At 53.9% G+C, this 25,982-nt stretch overlaps 12 protein-coding genes across 12 annotated transcripts; 7 read left to right on the top strand and 5 right to left on the bottom strand.

Moving 5' to 3' along the window:
* Positions 1 to 129: 129 nt before the first annotated feature.
* N7510_004632 (BOD1/SHG1 domain-containing protein) lies at positions 130 to 2,306 on the top strand (the record flags this gene model as incomplete). The annotated part of the gene is made up of 3 exons (XM_056976558.1): positions 130 to 426; positions 482 to 1,655; positions 1,717 to 2,306. Coding segments are annotated over 3 exons (2,061 nt in total), but the record flags the coding sequence as incomplete, so codon positions are not given.
* A 202-nt stretch (positions 2,307 to 2,508) lies between these two features.
* Positions 2,509 to 3,501, top strand: N7510_004631 (NOPCHAP1/New4 family protein; the record flags this gene model as incomplete). Its single annotated transcript, XM_056976557.1, has 2 exons — positions 2,509 to 3,264; positions 3,316 to 3,501. 2 exons carry the CDS (start codon positions 2,509 to 2,511, stop codon positions 3,499 to 3,501), a joined length of 942 nt encoding a protein of 313 aa, XP_056836513.1.
* A 280-nt stretch (positions 3,502 to 3,781) lies between these two features.
* Positions 3,782 to 5,573, bottom strand: N7510_004630 (guanosine diphosphatase; the record flags this gene model as incomplete). The annotated part of the gene is made up of 3 exons (XM_056976556.1): positions 3,782 to 3,839; positions 3,893 to 5,237; positions 5,294 to 5,573. 3 exons carry the CDS (start codon positions 5,571 to 5,573, stop codon positions 3,782 to 3,784), a joined length of 1,683 nt encoding a protein of 560 aa, XP_056836512.1.
* Positions 5,574 to 5,922: 349 nt separating this feature from the next.
* Positions 5,923 to 6,615, top strand: N7510_004629 (putative translation initiation factor IF3; the record flags this gene model as incomplete). Its single annotated transcript, XM_056976555.1, has 1 exon — positions 5,923 to 6,615. One exon carries the CDS (start codon positions 5,923 to 5,925, stop codon positions 6,613 to 6,615), a length of 693 nt encoding a protein of 230 aa, XP_056836511.1.
* Positions 6,616 to 7,247: 632 nt separating this feature from the next.
* Positions 7,248 to 8,737, top strand: N7510_004628 (translation elongation factor Tu; the record flags this gene model as incomplete). Its single annotated transcript, XM_056976554.1, has 4 exons — positions 7,248 to 7,413; positions 7,468 to 7,496; positions 7,555 to 7,817; positions 7,879 to 8,737. The coding sequence occupies 4 exons, from the start codon at positions 7,248 to 7,250 to the stop codon at positions 8,735 to 8,737; spliced, it is 1,317 nt and encodes a 438-aa protein (XP_056836510.1).
* Positions 8,738 to 9,058: 321 nt separating this feature from the next.
* N7510_004627 (general amino acid permease) lies at positions 9,059 to 11,137 on the bottom strand (the record flags this gene model as incomplete). Its single annotated transcript, XM_056976553.1, has 4 exons — positions 9,059 to 9,533; positions 9,601 to 10,154; positions 10,222 to 10,384; positions 10,542 to 11,137. Coding segments are annotated over 4 exons (1,788 nt in total), but the record flags the coding sequence as incomplete, so codon positions are not given.
* Positions 11,138 to 12,081: 944 nt separating this feature from the next.
* Positions 12,082 to 13,123, bottom strand: N7510_004626 (mitochondrial 54S ribosomal protein uL15m; the record flags this gene model as incomplete). Its single annotated transcript, XM_056976552.1, has 2 exons — positions 12,082 to 12,691; positions 12,801 to 13,123. The coding sequence occupies 2 exons, from the start codon at positions 13,121 to 13,123 to the stop codon at positions 12,082 to 12,084; spliced, it is 933 nt and encodes a 310-aa protein (XP_056836508.1).
* A 564-nt stretch (positions 13,124 to 13,687) lies between these two features.
* Positions 13,688 to 15,649, bottom strand: N7510_004625 (uncharacterized protein; the record flags this gene model as incomplete). The annotated part of the gene is made up of 3 exons (XM_056976551.1): positions 13,688 to 14,826; positions 14,884 to 15,157; positions 15,215 to 15,649. 3 exons carry the CDS (start codon positions 15,647 to 15,649, stop codon positions 13,688 to 13,690), a joined length of 1,848 nt encoding a protein of 615 aa, XP_056836507.1.
* A 1,808-nt stretch (positions 15,650 to 17,457) lies between these two features.
* N7510_004624 (uncharacterized protein) lies at positions 17,458 to 18,410 on the top strand (the record flags this gene model as incomplete). The annotated part of the gene is made up of 3 exons (XM_056976550.1): positions 17,458 to 17,494; positions 17,624 to 17,781; positions 18,099 to 18,410. 3 exons carry the CDS (start codon positions 17,458 to 17,460, stop codon positions 18,408 to 18,410), a joined length of 507 nt encoding a protein of 168 aa, XP_056836506.1.
* Positions 18,411 to 18,895: 485 nt separating this feature from the next.
* Positions 18,896 to 19,186, bottom strand: N7510_004623 (uncharacterized protein; the record flags this gene model as incomplete). Its single annotated transcript, XM_056976549.1, has 1 exon — positions 18,896 to 19,186. The coding sequence occupies one exon, from the start codon at positions 19,184 to 19,186 to the stop codon at positions 18,896 to 18,898; it is 291 nt and encodes a 96-aa protein (XP_056836505.1).
* A 2,469-nt stretch (positions 19,187 to 21,655) lies between these two features.
* On the top strand, positions 21,656 to 22,925 carry N7510_004622 (uncharacterized protein; the record flags this gene model as incomplete). The annotated part of the gene is made up of 2 exons (XM_056976548.1): positions 21,656 to 21,881; positions 22,837 to 22,925. The coding sequence occupies 2 exons, from the start codon at positions 21,656 to 21,658 to the stop codon at positions 22,923 to 22,925; spliced, it is 315 nt and encodes a 104-aa protein (XP_056836504.1).
* Positions 22,926 to 23,537: 612 nt separating this feature from the next.
* Positions 23,538 to 25,443, top strand: N7510_004621 (uncharacterized protein; the record flags this gene model as incomplete). Its single annotated transcript, XM_056976547.1, has 4 exons — positions 23,538 to 23,889; positions 23,948 to 24,286; positions 24,341 to 25,312; positions 25,370 to 25,443. 4 exons carry the CDS (start codon positions 23,538 to 23,540, stop codon positions 25,441 to 25,443), a joined length of 1,737 nt encoding a protein of 578 aa, XP_056836503.1.
* Positions 25,444 to 25,982: the final 539 nt, after the last annotated feature.

The raw sequence follows: 25,982 nt of genomic DNA, 5'->3' as shown, positions 1-25,982 counted from the left end.
ACACCGCAGCGACCGGGATTGAGGGCGAATCGGTGGATTGAAGGAGGAGACGGTCGGTCTAGTCCAGGAGAATGAGTTGTGAAGTCAAATCAGCGGGCGGCTGTGACCGAGCACGGAACAACGTTAGTCCCGGGCCCCTTCCTATCGCTTATCATTGATCCTTTGCCTTCACGCGACTCTTCTTTCCGGCTTTCACGCGCGTCACCTATAATGGCCCCCGACGAGGACATAGAGGATGTCCAAGTCAAGGACAGGAAGCGGGCCTCGATGGACATTGACAGTGTCAAGCGCAAGAAGTTCAAGGCTGACGACTTGCCTTTGACCGGTGCCCAGCATGCTGCCATTGACAAACTCTTGCACTCGTTCAAGAAGAAAGGGGGCTTTGATAGCGTGCGCAAGAAGATCTGGGCCGAATTCAATGAAGGGGTATGTTTCCCTTTTGCTGGTTTGATCGCAGAAATGGCTCATACATTCCATGCAGGACTCCAAAACCAAGTTTACCGACCAGTTGATTGCGCTCGCCGAGTCCGAGATTGACCGCGAACCAGCGCTACTCTCTCGTGAGAGAGGAAAAGCTGCGACCCTTATCGAAGGCGCCGTAGACCGTGGCGATGTCTACAAGAGCGTGGAGGAATCAATCAACAATCTTACCGCGAACCACCTCGAATTCATCCTCGACTCCGTCCGAGGAATCCGCCGCCAGGATGTGGGCGATGAAATAGCTTTGCGCGAGGAACAGTCGGGCAACAAAACCGACGAAGAGTACGATGTCTATATCAAGGCGAAACGCGAGGAACGGGAGAAAGTCTGGCGTGAGGAGATTCGCAAGCAAAAGGAAATGGAAGAGGAACAGAAGCGGATCCAAGCAGAAGAGCTCCGCAAGAAACGTGAAATAGAGCGGCAGAAAGAGGAGGAAGAGAGGGCCAGGCGCAAAGAGCTGGAAGAAAAGAGACGGGCTGAAGAGCGTGAGCGTGATGAGCAGCGAGAACGAGAGCGGCAGGAGCGATATGAGCGACGAAGACGGGAGGATCGTGATAAATACCATTGGGATCGAGATCAGGATCGCAGTCGAAGCAGAGACCGTCACCGGTACCGTGACCGTTCGCCTGCATACCGAGCTGACCGTGGAGTGTCGCCTCGTTCCCGAGATGCAACAAAGAAAGAGCCGCCCTCAACATCAAAAGATCCAACCCCTGCACCCCCACTACCTGCTCCAGTTGATGAGAAATCATTGGAGGAAGCTGCTCTGCAGATGTTGCTGAAAGAAGGCGAGGAGCTTGCGGCCAAGGCGCGGCAGAAGCCCGAGTTTGACTTCGAAGAGGCCGAAGCCATTGAAAATGGGCTCAAGCCGGCGGCGGCGCAGTCTAAGAGCGCTAGTGGAACGAGACACTCCAATACCCCCAACAAGGCTGGCACACCGGCTCGAGACCTTGACAGACGGCACGATTCAAACGCAGATCGCACTGAACGGCCCCGTCATCGTACACGAGATCGAAGCCGGAGTCGCTCCCGCCGTCCATTTGCATCTCGTTACGAGATAGATCGCCGCCACGATCGGTCCAGAGATTCCCGGGATCGTGACATGGACGAACGACGTGGATACCGCGACTTCCGCGACGAGGACCGAAGCTACAGGCCCAGCCGCCGCAGCCGCAGTAGGTCGACTGTCCGTGGACGTGATCGCAGCCCGGAACGACGCGAACGGCCACGATCCAGGGACTATGACCGGCGACACCGCAGTCGCAGTCGCAGTCGCGACAAAGAAAGAGACCGCCCTCGACGCAGCCGTTACTCCCAGTCGCCCTCACGACCCGGTAACACATCTCCACGACCGCGGCGACGTTCGCGCACGCGGTCCCCCTCAAGACCACGGGCCCGCGAGCGTCTCAGATCCCGCTCTCGATCCGCTCGACGCCGCTCCCGCTCCCGTCGCCGATCTCGCTCTCGCAGACCTTCTCCCCCAGGTCTCGAAATCGACCGCTACGTCCCCTCTACAAGCAACCGCAGCAGGTCACCACGCCGCCGCCCGCGGTCGCCGGAACCTGCGGCAGACCGGTCCAGAATGGGCGATATCGATCGGTACATCCCTGTCTCGGAGCGCAAAAAGGAAGGCGATCGCGAGGAACCGGCGGCTGAGCGGCCTAGAGCCGATGCGCCGGATGATCGTCGGCCTCGCCGGCGCAGTCCCAGTCCTGCTCGTAGGAGAAGTCGCAGCCGCAGCCGTCGACGCAGCTTCAGTCGGAGGAGGAGCAGGAGTCGACGACGGAGTCGCAGTCGTTGATCTTGAACGACAATGCTACGGGCTTGTGTGTCCTGTTTCTCTTTGTATTATTAGCCATGTATGATTAGCGATAATTGAACTCAGCACTAATTCTATTCACTGGGATTCTGCCTTCCAATGGTAACTAAACCAAGTCTAGATGGTCTGTCGTTGGCGATAAGCTTATCGCTCACTCACTCCGCCCCAGAAGAAAAAAAAGTTCCTATCTTTCCACTTAGCACCAACCAATGTCCCACTCCCTGAAACGCCCTCGCGACGAAGTTTCATATACTCCGACGACAAGTAATCACCAAGGAAATCTCCCCCTGTCCAAGAAACTGCGCATCGCCGCCTGGCTGTCCTCAACACCGGATCCCGTGTCTCGCAGCTCTGACGACAGCTTCCCAACTCCTCCGACTCTGAATGACGAGTCCCCTCTATCTACGCCACCATCTATACGCATGAGCCATACTCCTACTACTACGAAGATGTCTAAGAGAGATAAGGAGGGATTGACCGGTTTGTCGAAACGGAGTATGCGGACGTCAGGTCACGGACGGAATGATGAACTACCACAAGCTTCATCCTCGGACGACGAACCGACCTCTTCATCGGGGTCATCATCATCCGAAAGTGAAAGCGAGAGTGAAAGTGAAAATGAGAATCAACCCCCACACACAACTACCATCACCACCAATAATCCCGCCACTGCTTCCGCCGAGCCCCCAATACCAAATATCACTGGCCGTCCAAAACCACAGATACGGCGGGTAGATGGCGACTCAGGTCTCTTGTCGCGGCTATCATCGTTTCTGCCGCAGATGAAAGATGCAAATGAGAGTTTGCAGAAGGACATTGCGGCTGGGAGGGCGGGGGATGTTGTTTTGGATTCTTCTTTGGATAGGCGTGGGAGTGAAGATGAAGACGACGAGGATGAAGACGAGGACATGGAGGAAGGAGATGGAAGGGGAGAGGAGAAGTGGCAGGGGCAGTATATTGAAATGGTATGTCCCCCTCTGTTCTCTATTAGGTATTCTGGTGCTGACCTTTTCTAGAATCTTGGGTTGGGAGTCCTGGAAGAGAAACGGGAAGATGGTAGCGCTTCAGAAGAAAGTCCTGACTCTCGCCATGCCGCAAAAACTACATCAGCAGCCCCAAAGGATTCGAATGTCCTCGGGAAGCTCATGAAGACCAAACAATCCTCAACGGAGAAGCCAACAATCGAGGAGATGGCGGAGTGATCGCACACCATTAAACAAACCATTTACTGTGGATATGAAAGAGATGATCTGTCAAATGCAAGTCGACATTTTCGTATGCAGAAATTCGCCAATACAATATAAATCACAGATATATACCGGAGAAAACCCAGGAAATCCACCGGCCATACTATAACAAACAAATCTAGAAAAAAACATAATCGGAGAAGGAAAAGAAACGGGGGGCATATCAAGGATCTATTTATATGCATGAACCCATCAAATAACCGTGTCGCGGACATATCATGAGAAAAAAAAAAGATTACGAGATCTCCTTGACGCGACAGGTCCAGCCGGATTCCTGGCTCAGGAGAGGCAAGCTGGAGAGAAATTAGTATGCAGATAAGATGATTGCAGGGAGGGAAATACTAACCTCGCACCAAGACACCAGCCCAGCTCGTTGTTCTTGATTTTCTTGGCGATCTTGATCTCGCGAGTCAGCGGCATCTCGTATCCGGTGTGTAGCAGACCCAACATGAAGTTGAGATCCAAGCACCACTCAGGCCGATCATGGAGCTCCGCCAGCGCCTTTTCGACACCCTCAAACACCTTCCAGCTGGACTCGCCGGCGCAGACAGTAGAAGTCAGGTCGTGCAGCTCATCCACAGTGAATGAGCTAGGCATGCCAAGCGGGTCGGTGCGGTCGAAAAAGTACGAGAAGGCGTAGACATCCTCGCGGGCGAAGGTCTTCGCCAGGGACGGCTGGTGCACACCGTTGAATGAGCATGGAGCCAGCTTGCAGTCGGCGTCCTTCTTCAGGATCTTCTCAGTCAGACCGCGGCACTGCGCGGCTGTGGAGTGCTCCTTCGCGCCGGCCATCTTGACCTTGATACTTGTGCCAAAAGTAGGGTGACCGTCGGGGTACTTCAGTTCCACTTCCTTTTCCATAGCGGGGCCAATGCACGGATTGGTGATCGGCCGCTTCAGCCACGACAGGTCGCTGGGGCTATTGACTAGCATGGACTCCACGAGGGACTTGTGGACAGCCTCCCGCGCCGACATCAGACCATAGCCAAGGTGGGAGTGCTGGTAGAGCTCGAAGTGGCGGCCGCCGAACTGCAGGTCATACTTGTGATCACCTTCCGCAAGGCGTTCCGGCATACCGCCCGACGCACTATGCTCGAAGGTCGGCTCGAAAACGATCTGAGTGGAACCACCACCCAGATCAAAGACGGCAGCCGTCGGGGTATGATCGGGGCCGCCGATCTTGCCGAGAAGATAGTTGGTCGTGATCCAGGCATAGACGCCCTCGTCTTTGCCATCCATGATCTCGACGCCGCCCTTCTCCTTGGACACCACGGGGAATGGGTAGACCGTCTCCAGGCGGTGTCGCACAGCCTCGAGGATATTGTCGCTCATCGCTGGACCGAGAAGACGAAGTCCGGCAGTGGCCTTGACAGCAAGTGGCGTACACGACCTGTACTCTTCGGGAACGTTCTGCACGGCAACATCCATGAGGGGATCCAGACTGCGGGCAGCGCCCTCGGCATCTTCCTTGTACGAGCTAAGACCAGAGCTACCACCTTCCACCTTCTTCGTCTGCTCGAAAACCTCGTTCTCCAATTCCGGGGTGGAACCGCAGTTGTTGAACCGGTAGACGTGAATACGAGAGCCCGTGCTGCCGGCATCGATCATGAGCGCATACTGAATCAGAGGCTTGGAGGGATCATGGGGCTTTGTGCATTTGGTGGAGGTGCTGACGCCGGAGGGCGGTGGTTCTGGACGACAAGAAATCAGTTCTGAGAAACACTCCAATCGTTGCCGAAGGGCATACCGGTGCTAAAACTAGTGCGAGAGTATGTAGGCTTCGAGGGCGACATCCATAGAAGCAGCATAAACACAAAAGCGACAATAGCAGCGGTCTTCAAATACCGCGATCGCTGAGTCTGGGCCATGTTGGATTTTTTGGGGCGAGCAGTGCCTAGTCCGTGACCGGATTCGACCGAATTAGGAGAGGCGGAGCCGTTGCTGTGAGAGATTGATCGCTGGCGAGGGACTGAACCGAGATCGAGGAGTTTGCTTGGCGGCTGTTGCTTGTCGACACCCGTCGACATGCGAGCAACGGGAACAGCGCGAAAGGTGGCGATCGCACCAGGGAGGAAGAAGGAGCGAAAGGTGGGAGGAAAGGATTCAAAGAGCGAATGACGGGAATTAAGGAACAAGGGAGTGATGCTCTAAATGCAAGTCCACCGATTCAGGGGAGAAAGTAAAAAGATCAAACGATAAGTACCCAGAGGCAAAAAAGGGATTCGGGCTGTGGCGCAGGTGTGGCGGGTGGCTTGCTGACTACATCCTGAACTGGCTGTTTGCGGCCGGCCTTTGTCAACACTCACTACCGTCACGGACAGTGTGTGCCTCCTCACGGGATCAATGCAATCAATAGATTGACCTAGTGAGAACACCATGCCACACATCCGAGGACTCTTGTCCACGGCACAAGCCCTGCGCCAGGTCTTCATCGCGCCCCTCCGCACGACTCGCCCAGGGCTCTTCCACCTCACTCCCATCATCCAGAATGCACCCCAACTCCGATTCCTACAATTCCGGCGTCCTGCCCCGTCGGGCTCAGCATCCTCGACCAGTGGTCCCATCAAGGACGAGGCCATCAACACCCCAACCGTGCAGATCGTCAACGAAGCAGGCGGCTTAGACCCGCCCATCCAACTCAACACGGCCCTCCGCTCTTTCGACCGCTCGAAATACTTTCTCCTCCAAGTCTCTCCCGGCGGCGACAACAACCGACCACCAGTCTGCAAGCTCTTGAACAAGATCGAGGTCCAGGAAAACGAAAAGGCCAAGGCCAAAGCGGTAAAGGCAGCCAAGGTGAACCTGAAGCAGGTCGAGCTGAACTGGGCCATTGATGCGCACGATCTGTCACATCGTCTGAAGCAGCTCACAACCTTCCTGGATAAAGGTCGAAAGGTGGAGATTGTCCTGACGAGGAAACGGAAGAAGCGGGCCCCGACGGTGGAGGAGGTCAAGCAGGTCATGCAGAGCGTGCTGGATACGGTCAGGGATGCGGGGGCTACGCAGACCAAGGCAATGGAGGGCAAGCCGGGCGAGCATGTTATCCTGGTGGTGAAGAAGGAGACTTGAGGGTATGCACTGCACAGTACTGGCGGAGGATATATACTACCTGGTCTCACATACTCTCAATTGAAATTCTGAATATATCGTCCGAAAAAAAATGGATTCTCTCCAAAGTTCGGAGCCGTGGCATGAACAAACCTCCCCAAAAATAAGGGGTATCTTTGGGCAAGAGCCATCTCTGGCCGCATACCACCAGGGCACAGGGTTGTCCCTCACAGGAGAAACAGAGTTTACATTGGTATATAAAGAAGGAATTCTCTACCAAAGTGATACCGTGGTAACGCGTGCATTGACGGTATTAACTAGTTTGTAGTACAATAGTTCCATCCGAGTGAGGGTCGTCTAATGCCTTCGACAGCCACTGGCGACACCTTTGGGCTATCCAGCGTATATGCCAAAAAGCAACACAACATCATTCTGCAGGTCAGGAGGAAAAAAATGATTGTGTCCCCACGGTCATGGATATCACTACTGCCTCGCTCTGTATAGTCCGCAATCCCGGCCCCGTGATTGGTTAGATGACTAAGCCTCCCTGAAATTTTGGGATGCGTTGATCCCGGCTTCCTCCTTCCCTCCATCTCTCTTTCTTTCTTTCTTCCCTTCGTTTTCTTCCATTCCTTTCCGTCAATTCGTCCAGGATGTCGAGCATCTCCCGTTCCGTCAACCTCCTGGCGCGCAGCAGCCGGGCCTCTCTGTTGCGCCCTCGCGCCGTCAACCCCGTTCACCATGTTTTCGCCAGCGACAAGATGGCTGTTCGTGGTCTGGCCACTGCTTTCGAGCGCACCAAGCCCCATGTGAACATCGGTACGTCAATGGAATCTTGCGCACTGGTTGTTTGCTCGCTAACCCCTATCAAAGGTACCATTGGTCACGTCGACCACGGCAAGGTGAGCCTCGGCCGTGACAATGCTCCCCCGTCATTCCCATCTAACGTATCCGCTGTAGACCACCCTCACTGCCGCGATCACCAAGCACCAGGCCTCGAAGGGTCTTGCCAACTTCCTGGATTATAACGCCATTGACAAGGCTCCCGAGGAGCGCAAGCGTGGTATCACCATCTCGACCGCCCACATCGAGTTCTCGACGGAGGACCGCCACTACGCCCACGTCGACTGCCCCGGTCACGCCGATTACATCAAGAACATGATTACTGGTGCTGCCAACATGGACGGTGCCATTGTTGTCGTTGCTGCTTCTGATGGTCAGATGTATGGATACCCCATATCTGTGTCGTAAAAATAAAATAAAAATTACTGACCGATCCAATAGGCCCCAGACCCGTGAGCACCTGTTGCTCGCCCGCCAGGTCGGTGTGCAGAAGATTGTCGTGTTTGTGAACAAGGTCGATGCCGTCGATGACCCGGAGATGCTGGAGCTTGTCGAGCTGGAGATGCGCGAGCTGCTCTCCAGCTACGGATTCGAGGGCGAGGAAACCCCCATCATCTTTGGCTCTGCTCTCTGCGCCCTCGAGGGCCGCCGCCCTGAGATCGGTACCGAGAAGATCAACGAGCTCATGACCGCCGTCGACACCTGGATCCCTACCCCCGAGCGTGACTTGGACAAGCCTTTCCTCATGTCCATTGAGGAAGTCTTCTCCATCCCCGGTCGTGGTACTGTCGTGTCTGGCCGTGTTGAGCGCGGTCTCTTGAAGAAGGATACCGAGGTGGAGATTATTGGTGGCGGAGTCGAGCCCATCAAGACCAAGGTCACTGACATTGAGACCTTCAAGAAGAGCTGTGACGAGTCCCGCGCCGGTGACAACTCTGGCCTTTTGCTGCGTGGTGTCCGCCGCGAGGACCTCCGCCGCGGCATGGTTGTCGCCGCCCCCGGTACCACCAAGGCCTGCAATAAGTTCCTGGTGTCCATGTACGTCCTGACCGAGGCTGAGGGTGGTCGCCGCACTGGATTCGGCAACAACTACCGCCCGCAGGTTTTCATTCGCACTGCCGACGAGGCTGCCGATCTGTCTTTCCCCGACGGTGACGCCTCCCGTCGTGTCCAGCCCGGTGACAACGTCGAGATGATCCTCGAGACCCACAAGCCCATCGCTGCCGAGGCCGGCCAGCGCTTCAACATTCGTGAGGGCGGCCGCACTGTCGCGACTGGCCTGGTCACCCGTGTCATGTGATTTTAGTTTTCACTTGAGGTCAGACTGGCCTGTGTATTATTTGATGTCCTTTCCTTTCGTCCTGTTTGTTTGGCGCCTTATATTCACCGCGCGGGAATCAGCGATCAGCACCGGGGGATCCGAGGGGTGAAGCTGGAGTTTCTTGAAGTGTGTCCATGTACCCTTACCTGTATTGGTCGGCTTGTTATATCTTCTCCCCTCAGTCCTCGCCTCTATTCGTGTGGCATTGTACTCAAAATAGAACATCTCAATGCGACGTGTTGTGTTTGCAGACAAGCATCTTCAATTGGTATTCATCACAGTATGTATCATAGTCATCATCTAGTACAGAATCTCCGGACTCCCTTCCGCCACCTCCACTTTGCTCCGCTTGATCCCCACAATCAGCAACATCTCATTCCAGAACCCAATATCCTTATCCAGCGTCGTGAGCTCATACCGCTCAATCGCCGGCCGATCCCACACCAGATCCGCCTCGAGCGGCTTAATGAACTTGGTCCGCTTGAAAATCTTCCACCCGCTGAAGGTCAGGATGGCCAGGAACACCATGGCGTAATAGGTGAAGAACGTGCCGACGTTCCAGTTGCCCGGCAAAAATGTGGCATATCCGTAGCAGGTGACGATGCAGATCATCCAGCACAGCGCGAAGACTGTGCTCCAGGGCTGGAAGTAGCCGTAGTAGGGCAGTTCGCGTCGGTTGATCCCCTGTGCTTTGCATGCGCGGTAGAAGAAGATATAAGTTGTGCAGATTACGATGTAGTCGATTACGCCGCCGGCGGTGACGATGTTGACCAGCCTGAGTGAATTGTCAGTTGGACTGTATGTATAAAGATCCAAAGTAGACGGGATGAGAAGTAAGTTACCATGTCAGCACCTGGTTCGACCCATTAGACAGCTGGAGCAGCGACAGAAGCGGGAAGACCATCGTGATCCCAAGGCAATAGATCGGCACGCCCTGTTTGGTGCATTTCTTCAAAAACTGCGGCGCATGTCCGTCATGCGCAAGACCATGCAGCGTGCGCGTCGCGCAGTAGCAGTACGCGTTACCCGCGGAGTAGATACTCGTCAGCAACAAGGCATTGACCAGAGACGGCAGCCCGGCGACACCCATATTCTGCATGGCAATGACATACGGCGAGGCGGCGCCGGTGCTGGTGCCGAGGTTCTTCAGCAGCGTCTTGTCGTTGTAGGGGATCACGATCCCCGTGCACAGCGCACCGCCGATGAAGAATATCCCGAAGCGGATGTACACGGACTTGAAGGCGCGCTTCAGCGTGATCCGTGGCAGTTTGGCCTCGCCGGCTACCATGGCCATGTACTCTGGGCCGACGAGGGCGAAGCTTGCGCCCCAGAGGGCTTTCAAGAAGCCTTCAAAGTGGCCCATTGTACCTGTTGTGATATATTCGGCGAATGCGCCCTATTATAGTATAGTATATCAGAAGAAGAAAAGAAGCGCGTGGGTTGGTGGGTAGGCATAGACATACCGGGTTGTTCCAGTATCGGAATCCATAGACGTCGTGGGTCGGATTGCCGCCCACCATCGTCACGAAGGTGAAGGAGAAGACAATCCCCATGAGGAGCAACTTTCCCCAGGACAGCCAGAACTCGGCTTCCCCGTAGTATCGGACGGCGGCGACGTTGATAAGACTTTAAGCGTTCGCATCGGGCATTAATCAGTACGGCTAGGTTCAAGTAGTAGTCGCACGGGCAGTAGGAAAGCGGGCGACAGGAAAGAAAAGGAAAATTGCTTTGGGAACTGGAGTGGGATGGGCTAAAGGGAGGGAAGAAAAGAAGAGAGGAATACCCATAGGAAACAATGCAGGCCGCGCAGATAGCACCGACGGGGACATCGTCGCTCCAGTACTTGATCACCAGATTAAGGGCACTAATCTCAAAGGGGATGAGAATAGCCTCATAGAAGAAGAAATTCCAGCCAGCCATGAAGCCCCAGGCATCGTCGACCCAGACGGCGGCGTGGCGAATGAAGCTCGCATTGACGGGCATGTAGACGGCCATCTCGGCCATGGCGTTGTTCACCAGCGCCAGCACGCACGAGTACAGCCCGTACGCGAGCAGCAGACTGCCGGGCCCGCCGCCGTTCAGCGAGGTGCCGATGCTGACGAACATGGCTGTCCCAATTGACCCACCGATGGCGATCAGTTGGATCTTGCGGTTGGAGAGGTGTCGCTTTAGGCCATGGTTGTCGTCGATGATTTCGCCCGTGTCCACTTCGTGGGTTGCGGTGAATGTCGCCCTGGGGGCTTTGGTTTTTTCCATATTGGGCTGGTGCGCATGGGATATTCTGAGTCTTGTATCTGGTTGCGTAGGGAGATGGGGGTTGTTGCTCAGTGCTAGGCTGCTGGAGTGGTTGGTTGAAACTGTATAACTCCAACTTTCTACGCCTGAGGGAAGTCCAGCATATTTAAATAGATTGAATTTCCAGCCAGAAAGAGGCGAACCCGTCAAACCTTAAGAGACAAATGACCAACTGGTAGTAGGCCGTGTAGCTTAGCGAACAAAAGCCCCGAGTTTCATACTTTTGTACTTAGGGCTGGGAGTTTAACCTGGAATTAAGTCGGCGGATACCATTCTTATTCGCGCAGAGACACGGACCTCTCCACTCCCATGCGTGGAGGCGACGAAAACCCATCGCTGCGGCTGATTGATTGGTTTCCCTGTTGGTGTTGGCACTGGTGTTCCTGGAGGTATGCCCCGTTTGTAGATAGAATTAACTAGACTACCCCTGGACAAATCCGCCGACAAACAACAACAATAATATTAGTAGCAATTTCGGGGGCAGACCGTAGAGGATCTCAGAGAGAGAAAGTTCAAGCCCAGGCTTACCTGGGCACATTTAATTCTATGTATTGGGGACACGCACGGATTTCTCGAGGCCCCAGCGGCGACCCCGAGGGCAGCCGTCGATTGGCGCCAAGACTCAGTGCGGCGTCCGGCAAGCCGTGCTGAACAGGATCTACTAGACTACGATGAGCTTAGCTGTGGCAGTGTCCGCAAGTAGGATGGATCGGCCCTCGCTTTCAATTGCAGAAATTGGATGGCGGTTTCGGGGTGGGCGTTTGGGGCGCGAGTAAGCGGGTGTAGTAGTGTGTCGGAGATGGTGGTGTTGGGTTGGGTTGGTTTGGTCTATGATCTATCGGGGGGTTTGGTTGGGTTGAGAGTAGTGACTGCAGGATACCCTGGAATAGATACTGACTGAAGTAAAAAAGACAAGTAGTAAGGTAGATAGGACTCGATTTTGACAAGAGGCTAGTAGTGATACATGTACAAGAGGGATCGAACGAGTAGCAACAAAAGAAATTTCCCAAAGGGGTAGTAGTACCCAATTACCAGAGCCTATTCTCCGGCAGAACCTTCTCCTTCTTAACACCAGCCGTCGACTTGCGCTCCTCCGGCGAGCGGAAGAACAAACTCGGTCCCTCCATCGGCTTGAGCAGATGGCTCAAATACCCGCGATGGGCGGGATCACGATAATACTCGATATCCCTGCGACTCGATGGGTCAGGCAAGCGGTACCGGAAACCCATAGCCTTCATCACTTCTCCCTCCTTATCGGAAACAGGAACACCCGCCGCCTGGTGCAGAGCCTCGTTCCCGCTCTGCGCCGTCCATGCCAGTGACAGGAACGGGTGCGTCTCGCGCGCCATGATCCGCACGATGGCCGAGCGCGTGTAGTACCGTGTTGTCACGGTGCCACCGGCGGCTTCGACGGCTGCGATGGCAGATGCGGATGCGCGCGATACGACTAGATGCAGCGGCTGCTTGAGGGTGGACGCCTCAATGCGGCCGAGCAGCTTCACACCGTCGCGGTGCTGGTGGATACAGCGGGAGTCCAGCAGCTCGCGGACGGTGATCGGACGCGCCGGGTCGATGCGGCCTTGGTCAATCCAGTCTTGGATGCGGTCGAGGTTGATGGGGGCTAGGTCGGCGGAGAAGCTGTTCGTGTTTCGTCTACTGTCAGATCCTTGCCACAGATAACGACCGTCCAGATGATCATAGATGAATAGAGAAAGCGCAAGAGAGGAAGGAAGAGGGAAAGACATACATATTCGTATACCCACGCTCCCCATGCACGACGATATCCTTCGTCTGCCCACCATTGAAATTCGCCGGCACTTTGCCATGTTGCTTCTGACCCTTGTGTCCACGGCCGGAAGTCTTACCCTTTCCCGAGGCAGGACCGCGACCACGGCGAATGCGCTTGTTGTAAGCGGAGGGATTGTCGGAGAGCGAGCCCAGGATGGACGCTTGGCGAGTCTGGGTTTGCTGGATGTGTGGGATGAGGAAGGCCAATGGCGATGATTGAAGGATGGGGCGGGCAGCAAATTGCTGCAATTGTAGGGGTAGCCCCATTAGCCGGGGAGCCATGGTGGTGTGTGGTGTGTGATTGAGGGAGAAGGGAGATGTGTTGTTCGGTCGGTGCTGGAGGGAGCGATATTTGTCCGGAGAAATATCGGGCCGGAGTAACCAGTGTAAGGCTGCCAGTTGACAACATTTAGTGTAATATTGACATCTGCTAAGCGTGTTCCGTTACAAATTACTTGACGAAAAAATCAGTGAGTAAGAGAACAAGTCTAGTTTCTTATGCTGGCAGGGCTAGCTCTGCTCGTATAAAACGCCAGAATCATGCAAATGCAAGGTGCAGCGAATCGAAAGCCCTTCGAGATAGAAAAAAAAAACGCCATAAAAGAGTGCCATCCTCCCATTACCGGGAGAAGACAAAAACACACCCATTTGCAATCCCTTTTCTAGGTGTCAAAACATCAACGCCAGACATGCGGAATCATAATAAAAGATAACCCTGTACAAGGATGAAAAGGGGTAAAAGCGAAGAGGAGGAAAAGATGTATACAGAGAAAGAATAAAAAGAGTTTTCTCATAAGAGGGTCGTGACACGGTCAAGTCGTGAAAATAAGAATAAAGAGGCAAAGCTCAACTGGTGTAGCCCTGCGTCGGAGGGAAGAGGGACTGTGGGAAATGGGGGCCTTGGTTCCATGCCTCCGGCTGAATAAAGGGCAGCAGACCAGTCTTGCGGTCGGCGGAGGTCTTGCCCAGCGGCTGGTAGTGCATGTGGTCGAAGGGGACACTGCGCTGCTGCTGCATGGAGGTTGAGGGAGGAGGAATCAGCAGGGTGTGGACGGAGCGGACTGGCCGGTAGGGCGAATTGCGGTTGGCCAGGAAGAAAGACGGAGAGAGGTGGGTTTGGGGGGTGTGGACGGAGTAGGCGGAGACGGCCGGTGAGACCGTCGCAGATGACACCCCCAAGGCGTTCGGGTGGTGTCGGCCCAGTTCTGGGAGTGTCGGGGCCGTGTAGAAACCTCCTGACGACACTGGAGGGATAGCCAGTGGGGGCATCTGCTGTGTCCAGTTGGGAGTCCGGTTGTAGATTGGGGGCATAAGGGTCGGGAGTTGAGAGGCTGCGGCTAGGGAGTGTGCCTGAGGCACCGGGTGAGAGGATGGTGGCAGATTGGGGAGGGGGAGGCGAGAAACCGGCGCCATGGGAGCCTGGCACGTCGGGATAGAAGTTGGAGTCATGACCGGCGGCAGGGTCGACATGGGCGTCATAACGGACGAAGGCATCGTCAACGCGGGAGCAGAGATGGCCGATGAGATTGCCGGGCGCTTCGCAGGGTGCAAAACCTCGAGATCGTCCCGGCTCCGTTTTCGGGAAGTACCCAGAGCGGTCTCGAGCTGAGGTTGCAGTGAGGATGGCCCGTAGGGCGGCAGACCGTGGACAGGCATATACCAGTTCGGCTGGGACTGCGGGCGTGGCAGGTCGGTAGTAGCGGGAGGCGAGGGCAGCTTGGACGATAAGGGAGACTGCGAGGGCGGCGGCGAGACACGCAGCATGGGGGTGTGCTGCTCCGATTCGAGCGGAAGCATAGAGGCCTGGCTGAAGAAGTCGCCAAACAGGCCCAGCAAGGTGTGCCAACGCGCCCACTCGGCCTTGGAGGCGAACAGGTCATAGCGAATGTTGCTCAAGAACTCAACCTCCATGATATGAATCTCATGCACGGCAATGCCCGAGACCTCCGCCCAGGTCTTGTTGGTGTAGGTGTTGTCATCGAGAACTATAAGATGAGTCAGCATTGTCTTTATCTTATCTGCTTATCGCTTATCAGACGTACATTTGTTGCCCAGCATCAGGGCCACCGTCATCAGCCGGAACTCACTGCCTTTCTTGCCCTTGACCCCGGAGTTGAACTTCTTCAGTCGGTAGACAAACAGCAGAGCCAGCAGAATCACATTCTGGCTGACCTGGGTGGTGGACAGGATTGAGGCCACCCATTTCTGGAAGCCGACTGTGGGCATGGCTTCCGGGACGAGCGATGGTACCGGATGCAGCCGGTCCTCGATGGCTTGGAGTTTGGAGGTTTGTTCAAACCAGAACAGGCAGGTCATCTAGTGGAATCCCGGCGATTAGTGACCGTTATTTGCGAGGTCCTGGATTTCACTCACCTGAGCTGCAAATTCAGCCAGACTGCCCTTGCTGCCGTTGATGGACGATGGGATGCGTAGCTGCGAGCCACCTGTGCTGGTCGTCTTCTTCTGGTTGTTGGCAGGTTCCATGGTGGGGGCCTCTTTCACGGGCACTGTAGGGTTCTGAGGCTTCATGGCTGCCACCATCGACGATGACACCGAGTCAAAGGGGCGGGCGTGACCGTGCATGATCCCATCCGGTTTCCCCCCGTAGGCCATACTTGAGATGGCATTGTAGGTCAGCCCGGTCATGTCGCTGGGAGGGGTGGGCAGACCGTCCCGAAAGGGAGCAGTCCAGCAGGAGCCCGCAGGAGCCGGGTTCGGGTTGTAGGTGGTCACGTCGATGGCTGGGGTGGTGGTGGTAACGCCCTGGTGTGAGAACGGGTGTCGGAAGGTGAGGGTTGCGGAAGGCATAGGGAGCGGATCGAAGGTCGACACATATGGGGGAGAGGTGATCCGGAAGTCCACGTCGGGAGGTGAAGTTTAGCGACAGCCCGTCATTAGGGAAGACAGATGGCCGTTCACTGCGCTCTCGCTGCTGATCTTTCTATTGTGGAATGTCGAAGGAGAAAAAGGAATGGAGGTGGTGAGGCTCAGGGAAGAATAATGAATACTAGAGGGGCCGGCAGTGAATGATGTAGTTATGTATATCGAGTGCCCCCAATAGGCCCATAGAAGGAAGCAGTGGATAGTGGATGGCCCAAGTGGGTAAACCAGAAAAAGGAAAAATTCAATTTAAAAAGGAACTTCACGACAGAGGGAATGGAATTAATGATTATTATTTTTTTAATTATTAACAAGTCAAGGCATCATCTCAGCGATCCTTGGCCAGGGTAGACCCATCCGGAGACAAAAGTGAGAGTTTGACCCGGACGCAGGTCCAGCAGGGTGATCCTCCTTTCTGGGAATATTGGGTTTGGCGCGATTGATTGATTAAATCAATAATAATCCCCCAAAAAAATAAAATAAAATACCGGTTGATGTCAGAGCCACGGGGGGTCACAAGTGGATGCTGCGCCCGAAAAGGGTAGGTCGCAGAGTCATGTTTACGGAGTGTGAAAAGACACCGGCTGGCGACCAATCAGGGGGCGGGTGGCCGGATCCAGTCCCTAAGAAACACTAGGTAAGGTCAAAGGCATGTACGCCTCCGTGCGGAAGGACGACGAAAGGGGGGATGCCGGGAAGCGCGGGGGCCATGGGGGGTTGAGCACTGGTGGCTGATCGCGAGTAGTCAAGATCATCAGAATGGGCAGGAAAACCCAGTAGTCGGGAGTCCTCTGCTGAGTTAGTCGTGAGTTAGGGTTAGAGAGGCAGCCGGTGAAGCGGGTGACAATACCAGAGCCGGAATGCAGTCCAGGGATGGCGCATCACATCGTTCGTGTATGGTCAGCCCAATACCTGACTAACCACGGAATGCTAGGAGGTGCGGCTCCACCCAGGTCTCAGTCTTTTCCGTGTACAATCCGAAAGCACAGTGCCACATCATCATCTGAATGATCATGACACGGTTACTGATGTGCGTATGTACTCCCCGACCGAGGAATGCCCGCTTAGTAGCCCGACTGTTGTTTCCGTCTACGATCGGACTGGATACCTTCATTTCCTACATTCATCCGGACGAGTTTCCCGTTCTTGCCTTTTTTTTTTTTTTCTTTCTTTTTTTCTGCTCAGTCAGACTGGTGGACCGATTTGATAGTCTGGTCCTGTCAGTAGTGAGTTCTTTTGGGGGCCATGGGCATTAGGTTCCCATGTAACCTCTTTGGGTCAACGCGCACCGCCAGACTTCCGCGCGCGCAACGCCTCCCCTACTCTACCCTAAGCAACCAACCCGTCTTCGGGTGATTGGCCCCAGCTGGAACCGAGCTGGTCGTTTCACCTGTGGATGATTCGCAAGCCTCACGTAAGGCGTCGATTTGGATCAACGACCGAGGACTTAGGCACTCGCCCCTTATCCTATGACCCTTTTGTGGTATTATCCGACTGGGCGAAGGAGGTTGGCTCGATCGACTAAACACTAGTCCCCATGCACCATTGCCATCCATCCCGACCGATCACCGGGTGGATTCGTAGGAGTGAATGATTATGATTACAATTTCAGGCGCACGAAACCCGGTTATAGCACGCCACCCGTTCGAGAAACAGTGTTGACTCTTGGGGAACAGGATCCGGACAGCGGCGGACGACGATCCCCAAGGAAATGAGTTTGGTGGGTGCAAATCACCATGGGCCAGATGGTCAACCCACGGCCGAGTATGCACAGTTAGTGACAGTCATCCCGGTCGTCGCGCGTGTCCACTTTGGGCCATTAAGAGCCACCGCCACGGTGGGAAGGGAAAGGAAAAAGAAGTGGAGTCCTGTAATTTTCGGTGATTCCAGAACCCCAGATAGCTGACACAACCAATGTTAGTGCTCCATCGTGCGAAGATGATCTATGGAGACCAGGCTGGGAGACTAACCGCCTCTCGGGCTCCATAATTGACGGAGTTGACGCGGAAGTGGGCAGCGTCACGGTGCACAGCCTGTACGCAGGCGAAGTCTCGCTTGGCGTTGCATTATTAATATTAATATTTTATTTTTTAAATTATTATCTTCTTCGATCTACACAGTTGTACCGCTTCCTCGGCACGATATAGTAACGAGAACGAGAGCGAGAAGAAGTGGTCATCCACACAAACTCTGCGGCACATCTCCGGTGTGGAGTGGAACAGAAGATGGAATGGTTTTTGGTTGAATGGTTGCCACCGCCTCCGAAATTGATCCCGGTTGCGGCGCGCCGAACTTATAATTTTAGGCACACTTCGAGTCACAGAGACAGGAAAAAAAAGTCACCGCCTGCTTGTTGCTCCACTCACCCAAGTGGTAGGTGGTCGTGAGATTGGCGGTGCGACTGAGTACCAGTCGACCAGGTTTCTCTGCCTCGGGTCTGGGATTGGATGATCACCGGTCACGGCCGGGTTCTACACAGGACTATTGGGCGCATGCAGCAGCTGGACCTGAAGTTCTGGCCTTGCAATCCTCGCCGCCGTCATCGGCTCCCCCCTCCCACTATCCCTCGGTGAAGGTGCTGCTTCATATGCACGCGGAAGACTCGCCTATCATGGAAGGCAAACCCAGGGCTGAGAGAGTTCTTGTCGGCAACACGATGTGCCGCGCCCTGATTGGCGCCCAGCTCTAGCGCCTTGAGTTTGGTCCGCACCCAAAGATGGGCAGGGGGGTGGAGGAAGATGGGGCAGTCGAAACAAAAAAAAAAAGAGTGGCTGAATCCACGGCCAAGAAAACTGAAGCCGATCGCCAAATGAATCCAGATTCTCATCTCAACCGGCATGCTCCGCTTGCTTCGTTTCTCTAACCATCTCCGTACATGTGGTACACAGCGCTTTTGCCCGGGCGCGCGGGGGTCCGCTCATCCCATACAGGATGCTGAGAGGATGCTGCTTGGGAGCGCCCCGCAGAAGAAAGGGGCCCTTTTAGAGACACTCACTTTTTTGTTGATCGCATCCGTAAGTAAGATTTACGAGCGATCCAATTCGATGCAATCTGCCGGATGAAAAGGCCGACCACCTTACGGCGCTCTTACCCTTTCCCAGCCGGGCTCCTTGCAGTTTTTGCCCTAGCAGTCCTGAACAAGAAAGCATCACATCGCTCCATCACGGCTCCGTACTATAGACTAGGGCCCATGTAGATTGCTTCACGCGGGCTGGCCTGCTCCGCTTGGGCTTGGATTGTCTTGTCATAGTCTCGTCCGAGGGGGCTGACACGAGCCAAGTCATTTGAGGAATCGCCCCAACCCTCGTCAATCTTGCCTTGCCTTGCCGTAGGCGGAAGGATTGCTTCCATGTAGCGCTGCGCCTCCCCCCTCCAGCAGGGCCTCAAGACATTGGGTCGGTGTTGTGATAGTGCCAGAACAAGGAACTCCGGCGACGAACAAATAACGTATTCGATTCGAGACATTGCGCCTGCAGAAAGATGGGCAGACCCTTGTGACAAGCGACTACCTACTACTGGTCATCCATCACTCCTTGGCTGAGGCCAGCACTGTATTCCAGACTGCTCCAGCCCCCCATCCCCCGTGCGGCGGCGCAGGGGCCTATGCAGCGAAGTTAGATGACTGACCGTCTTGATCTCTTTTTTGATTATCATGAAATTATTCTTCTTCTCGGCGCGTGCCCAGGAGCCCCAAGCTCAGCTATACCGTCATGGGCCACCGATACTTCCGGTAAAACTACGTTTGACTTTCCGGGCCACGCTGATACTTTGATTTATGACTCCTTGGGGCCACACGCTCGTGTCCGCTCGTGTTGGGAGAAGAAGGAGGGAGGATGATCACGAAAGGATGTTTACGTATAGAGTGTGCTGTGGGGGTGGGCAAAGGAAAGGTAAAAGCCATCCAGTTGGGCACTACCTACGTAGACTGTCTCAGGCCGGTCGCCTTCAGTCTTGAGCTCCAAATTTGAGTCAGAGAGCAAGACCTAATATCGCCATCCTGCGGTCAGACTATGGACTACTACTGCTGTGGGGGGTCTAGTAATATTAGCCCAGCTGAAGCGTGCCCATGCGTCTGAAGTCATACCCCCTCCAGGGTCTCGAGCTGATCGAAGGCCCCATAATAATGATCAAAACTAGCCACGGAGCGGTCACATTGCGAGTCTCAGCCTAAGACGATCAGTAAAGGCCTAGTTATCTCCGGGGTCCGAACACCCTATTACAACTTACTTACAATTGGTCTGCCTGTGACACCAAATCGCCAAAGAAAAGCTCAGTGGAGTCCGGCCAACGTAATCATTTTGCTCGGCTCACAGGGTACGATTCCATCCATCCATCCCATCCGTTCCCACATCCAAACCAGCCGAGAGCGAGCGAGGATCACATTCCCGCGTCTGCCTGCCGTCCACATCCGGTGCCACTCGCGAGAGTAAAAACAGTCTCAGCCAAACAATGCCGGGCTCTTCCGGCTATGAGAGACTAAGGCTTGGTATGTACCATGACAACGGGCGGACGGGAAAGTATTGCGATGCCAGGGACAGTTTGGCGATTTCTTTTTTTCAGTGGGGGGGTGGGTTTTGTCTTTGCTCGCCGGACTTATTCCCAACATGGCTGGAGCATGCACTACCTCGAAAGTGGTGGTCGTGCTTCTCAATAACTAACTAGTTCCCAAGCTGGCTTTGTCATGGTCTAGATGTGGGCTATTTTTGACAAAACTGCAGAGACAAAGAAAGATCCCTTGCACACGACTGACTACATACATTACAGTAGGCATGCTTCCGATCTGTCATCTGCGTGCAACTTGTGGTGTCGACCTAGTAATACGGATGGATGGATGGCAACAAAAACAAAGCTCTGGACCATGGATACTACCCAAAATCATGTCACCGATGATCTCGATGACACAGATCGCTGACTCGCAGGCGCAATTACTCTTCCACACAGATGATCAAGATGCGATTCAATCAGTAAGGTGGCGGCGTTTTGAGTTTCGTGTCCTTCTGGGCTCAGCCTTCTACCACCATCCACGTCGCTGAGAGCTTATTGTCTTTTTTGCCTCTCTGACGGGAACCAGCTGACGACGCCGCCATTGTGTCAATAGCACAAGGCCGGTCTCTCCTCACCTGTGGCGGGATCGCGCCCGTGTTCCATTGTTCATCACCCAATACGATAACGATTCGATCCAAATTCTTGGGATGGCTGGTTCATGAACAGACCAACCGGTGGGGAGACTAATTCGGACAGATTATTAAAGCCGGCGTCCAGCAGTTCTTTCTCAAGAGCCTGAGGCATTCCAATTTGTGCTTTCTTTGGCGGTGTTTGCCTGATGAACAGCCGTTTGCCTCGATCTGGATGTCTGCGTCTTGCTGACCGGTAGGTGGTTTTGCAATCGACTTGGGCTGCGTTCATGGGAGGGTTGGTTTGCCTGATCTCCTGTATGGATGTGGTCTTGGCCGGACTAGTTCTTGAGTCGAAATTCAATCACGATATCGCAACAAATGTTGGCGCTAGTGTTGGGAGGATCGGGTGTCCCTACGTGAAAGGCTCTGAAAATTACATACTTTGCCTATCAAAACTCGGGATGCTCTCACTGGACCAAGTGGTATGGTTATCAGAGCCTTTCAGGCTTAAATGAAACCAATATAAACCAAAACCAGTCATGGCAATGCAGCTCTACGGATCAGCTCATTCCGTTGATAGATCGATGTGCTATGGCTGAACAACAGATGCCCAGCTTTCTCAGATGCCAGCATAACAGGTTATGTTACTAAATATATCATCGACGACCATATTAGACAGGCCAGGTCCCTGCACCTGAACAGTTTGCAAGCTATCGCCTGCGCTTCACCTCTGCAGCTCCCTATTTCTCTAGAGACGTTTTGCATGAAATCCATTATCCGACTGACTATCAATCTATAGTATCCACGGGCTTTTTCCATGGACAGGAACGCTTTCAGACGTCCGCAAACAACCTCGCAGTGGCTGGATCTCGTCGCAATCTCACTCTCGGGTGTCGGCAATCTGCCACGAACAACCGCAACCCCATTTACAGGCATAAGCGATGTAGAAGCTGGCCAGGTAAGTAACATGCTTTGCAGGCTGATGCAGACCTCGGTCTACATCCTACCATTCTGTGTCGTTCGTGGGATTCGAAGTCGCCGACGTGCGTGTAACCACCTCTACATCCTAAATGCTCAGCGCTAGTCTCAAGACACAAATTATATACCTTCTTCCAAAAGCCTTTCTCTCGAGCTATCGTAATATTTCTGGTCCTGGCGCTGATTATTGATTGTATTTGCATTCTTTGAACGGAGCTTGATTGCCCAATTTGGATCTGAGTTGGGTGTACTTACACGGATATGATATGTCTTAATTCATGTATTCGATTGAGATGTTCTGTGTCTAGGCGTTATTTAAAAAATGATATCTGTGAGCTGTTTGATATTCTGGCGGTCAGAAAATATATAATTTACCCATATCACTTCTGATCCAGCGCATTCCATACGCGGTACCCGACTAGAAATTGATTCGGTAAAGCTCTTGTACGGGCTCATACAACAATTTAGTTCAATCAACACAAAAGGAAAATGAGATGGTATGCAGTAAAGCCAATGGCTATAGCTTCCTTCGTAGAGCTCCTCACGAGAAACCTGCGCTTCCGCATCAGCACATAGCTTACTTCTTCAACCAGCTTCCACTTATCACCGCATACTCGTAGCAATGTGAAATATCGCTCCTCCATTCCCAGATGATGTGTGCTGACCATAACAGGCAACCTCGAGCGGTGATATCGATGCCATCCTTCAAGAACTCAATTTTACACTCTCTTGAAGCCCCTTCTCGATAAAATATAATATCTCGATCACAGCTGTAACACTATCCCATCGTCACCAGGGAACATAATTGACGGGGCTGATCTTCCGCGAATATGTCCCAATATCAAGCAAATATTGACCGTATGATCTAAAAGTATATCTATGATTTACTCCACGCCGGATCATCCCGACTCCAATCGTCGTCACTTTATCGCCCATTACTTGAAAATTCCCAAATCCGACATTTGTCCGATATTGGCCGAGTCGAGCAGGCAGCATTGGGCAAGTCAAGGCGGCAGGGAGAAACCGGACCGCAGCAAATATACTTTCTCCAGATTCGGCGCATTCGACTCGAGGACGGGCAGGTTTTGCACGTCAGAGGCGCGATCTGAGCTGGCCGATGGGCTGAAGGGCCCGAGGTGGACTTGATTGGCGGGCGAAGCCGGAGAGCCCGAAGGTGAATTCAGGAATCAGGAAGAGATGGAGATGGAGAGGAAGTTATAGACAAAGTGCTAGTAAACAGTCGCCAGAGTATTACAATATCTGGTGCGGTTAATTTTCCTGGCTGAATATCCTGCAGCACCGTGTCTCCAAATTTATTTCTCTCTTTTTTGCCCCAGTGGATGGAGGAGCCCTGCAAAGTTCGAGAACTGGGTCGGTGGAACTCCGGAACAGAAGAATCAATTGTCGACACGAATATGAATTGAACATAGTCAAGAGCAGTAATCCGTACTGAGTGTATAGTTCGGTAGTTAGAGACTGAATAAAATAGTGATAAGAAAGTACCTGGTACTTCACTTGTCCGCGGCAGAAGCAGCCAGGGCGCGTACCGGGTACATCCCCCTGTGGTCCCGGGCACACCGATTCGCCCAAAACAGCATCATCGGCATTATCGATGATTCAAATTTTCTGCGTCGGACCTGACTCAATCATTATCCCCTTCCATCCCATCCACCACTCACCCTCTCCGCTCTTCGCGTCCTTTCTGGTGCACTCCATCCATCATGGCTGGCAGTTCGCTGGCAATCCGCTCCATGGCTACCATGCAGCTACCGTCGTTGTCGCGCCGGACCATCTCGACCTCCAGCGCGCTCCGCACGAAGCTGCTGCGCCCGACCAGCTTTTCTCAACCCTCCCGCATTACACGCCGCACCTACGCTGATGCGGCGCCCACGCCCACACCGAACCCTGCCCCGAAGCCCAAGAAGCGCTTCCGTTTGTTGCGCTGGTCCTGGCGCTTGACCTGGCTCGCTGGTGTCGGTCTGACTGGTGCTCTTGGCTACAGCATATACACCCTGCGTCACCCGGAGGAGCAATTCGAAGTCGACCCGGAGAAGAAGACGCTGGTCATTCTCGGTATGTCTCGGTCGCAAGGGCTATAAGGATACACGCTAATGAGAACACCTTGTCTTAGGAACCGGTTGGGGCTCCGTCTCGCTGCTCAAGAAGCTCGACACCGAGAATTACAATGTCATCGTCGTCTCCCCCCGCAACTACTTCCTCTTCACCCCCCTGCTGCCGTCATGCACTACTGGTCTGATCGAGCACCGCTCGATCATGGAGCCCATTCGGAACATCCTGCGTCACAAGCAAGCGACCGTCAAGTTCTACGAAGCTGAGGCGACCAAGATCGACTACGAGAAGCGCGTTGTGTACATCAGTGATGACTCCGAGATCAAGGGCGACATCTCCCACACCGAGGTTCCTTTCGATATGCTTGTGATTGGTGTGGGTGCGGAGAACGCGACTTTCGGTGGGTGAACAATACCTCTTAACACATAACGGTGTACTAATTCAGATTGTGCAGGTATCCAAGGTGTCCGGGAACACTCCTGCTTCCTGAAGGAGGTCAATGACGCTCAAAACATTCGGAAGCGTATCATGGATTGCGTCGAGACCGCGATGTTCAAGGATCAGACACCCGAGGAGGTCAAGCGCCTGCTGCACATGGTTGTGGTCGGCGGTGGCCCGACTGGTGTCGAATTCGCGGGCGAGCTGCAGGATTTCTTCAACCAGGACCTGAAGAAGTGGATCCCGGAGATCAAGGACAACTTCCACGTTACGCTCGTGGAGGCACTGCCCAACGTTCTGCCCATGTTCTCGAAACAGCTGATTGACTACACCGAGTCCACCTTCAAGGAGGAGGAGATCACCATTCGCGCCAAGACCATGGTCAAGAAGGTGACGGATAAGTACATCGAGGCGGAGGTGACCAATCCCGACGGATCCAAGGAGCTGGAGACTATCCCCTATGGTCTGCTGGTCTGGGCCACCGGTAACGCCGTGCGCAACGTGGTGCGCGACCTGATGAGCCAAATCCCTGCGCAGAAGGACTCCCGCCGTGGCCTTGCGGTCAATGAGTACCTGGTGGTGAACGGCGCTGACAACATCTGGGCCGTTGGCGACTGTGCCATTAACAATTACGCGCCGACCGCCCAGGTCGCCGGCCAGGAGGGTGCCTTCCTTGGCCGTCTGTTTAACATCATGGCCAAGACCGATGCCATCGAGAAGGAGCTGAAGAGTCTGTCCGAAGCCCAGTCCCAGGCCAAGGACGACGAGACACGCAACCGGGTCTTTGACGAGATCCGCGAGCGCCAGAAGCAGCTCCGGAGAATCAAGCAGATCGGGCCCTTCCAGTACTCCCACCAGGGCAGTCTGGCCTACATCGGCAAGGAGCGCGCCGTCGCCGATATCAGCTGGCTGAGCGGCAACATCGCCAGCGGTGGCACCATGACCTACCTTTTCTGGCGCAGTGCCTATCTGAGCATGTGCTTCAGCAGTAAGTGACCACTGGTTCTGATGTTTGTATGTGTTCAATATTAACTCCAATCTGCAGCTCGCAACCGTGTCCTGGTCGCCCTCGACTGGGTCAAGGCTAGACTGTTTGGCCGTGACGTCTCCCGAGAGTAAATTCTCTTTTGTCTGATTTTGTGGTCTCGGCCTCGCCAATTGACGGTCTGATTAATTACCTCTCCTTCGCTCCTTCTCTCGCCTTGAGCAGAATCCTTCCCATGAACGCCCACGCCATACCATCCATCTGCGTACATCCGGTTCTCTTGTCTGCTCTGATACCGATTGTCTATTGGTTTCCTGTCCGGTTTGAAGGGTTGTATAGAGGGCAGTACTAGCTGGCCCTCTTTTCTTTCTTTGTTTCGGTCGTGTTACTTTTTCCTTTTTCATTGAGTTGTACGCTATTGGGAATAGATAGACCTGGGGACTGTTACAATTAACCATCAATAATTTTTTGATATATTTTTTCCTGTTAAAAGTTCAAACAGACCTCTAGGTAGAAGTACAACAAAAGCAAAGCAACTCTCTTAGAAAATAAAAGAGATGAACAGAATATAATAGCTGATGCAACGCCAAAGGAAAACAGAAAACGCCGTGCCTTGTTCCGCTTGTCATCAAGTTGTCCATCCATCATCATAAGAAATCAATGAAAAAAGGGA

The sequence above is a fragment of the Penicillium lagena genome (assembly GCF_028827675.1).
Source record: "Penicillium lagena strain IBT 129212 chromosome Unknown utg000002l_segment0_segment0, whole genome shotgun sequence".
Lineage (NCBI taxonomy): Eukaryota > Fungi > Ascomycota > Eurotiomycetes > Eurotiales > Aspergillaceae > Penicillium > Penicillium lagena.
Note: the sequence above shows the minus strand (reverse complement) of the source record. Positions and strands in the feature narration are given on the sequence as shown.